This window comes from Buceros rhinoceros, unplaced genomic scaffold (assembly GCF_000710305.1).
Source record: "Buceros rhinoceros silvestris isolate BGI_N320 unplaced genomic scaffold, ASM71030v1 scaffold34995, whole genome shotgun sequence".
Classification (NCBI taxonomy): Eukaryota; Metazoa; Chordata; class Aves; order Bucerotiformes; family Bucerotidae; genus Buceros; species Buceros rhinoceros.
The window spans coordinates 9,256-9,654 of record NW_010414010.1 but is presented as its reverse complement, the minus strand read 5'-3'; the positions used below and the strand labels follow the sequence as shown (position 1 = coordinate 9,654).

The following is a 399-nucleotide window of genomic DNA, read 5'->3' as shown; positions in this document are numbered from 1 at the left end:
GAGCGTCACCAGGAAAAGAAGAGGAAGTTTCTGGAAAGCACAGAGTCCTTTAACAACGAGCTGAAAAGGGTACACCTCTCACTCTACTGCCCTTACTCTGAGGAACCTGCTAGTTACCCCTTTGTCCCAGCGCTCTGCCCGCCCGGCGTGGCTCCGACTGCTGTTACGCACAGCGACACAGTGCTGCTGCACTGTTCCCTGGCGGAAGCACCACGCAGCCTTTGTCTTGTTTCACGCTCCTTCAGTGACCTTTAGTGGTGACATTCAGCCAGTACAGTTTCAAAGTGCCTCCAGCTCGATGGGCTGAGCCCAGGAAACGTGGCCCACAGCTGCTGTGCAGCTGCAGTAAATAACAAGGTTTAGGTTGTTTATTTATTCCCCCCCCCCCCCCCACCATCT

General features: G+C 54.6%; 1 protein-coding gene across 1 annotated transcript in view; it reads left to right on the top strand.

The window, feature by feature from the left end:
- SMARCE1 (SWI/SNF related, matrix associated, actin dependent regulator of chromatin, subfamily e, member 1) overlaps positions 1-399 on the top strand; it is a 13,663-nt gene that overhangs the window by 11,746 nt on the left and 1,518 nt on the right. Inside the window, exon 8 of the mRNA XM_010136956.1 lies at positions 1-69. This exon is cut by the window's left edge and continues 19 nt beyond it. Coding sequence (XP_010135258.1) covers positions 1-69 — 69 coding nt within the window. The remainder of the gene's footprint in view (positions 70-399) is intronic.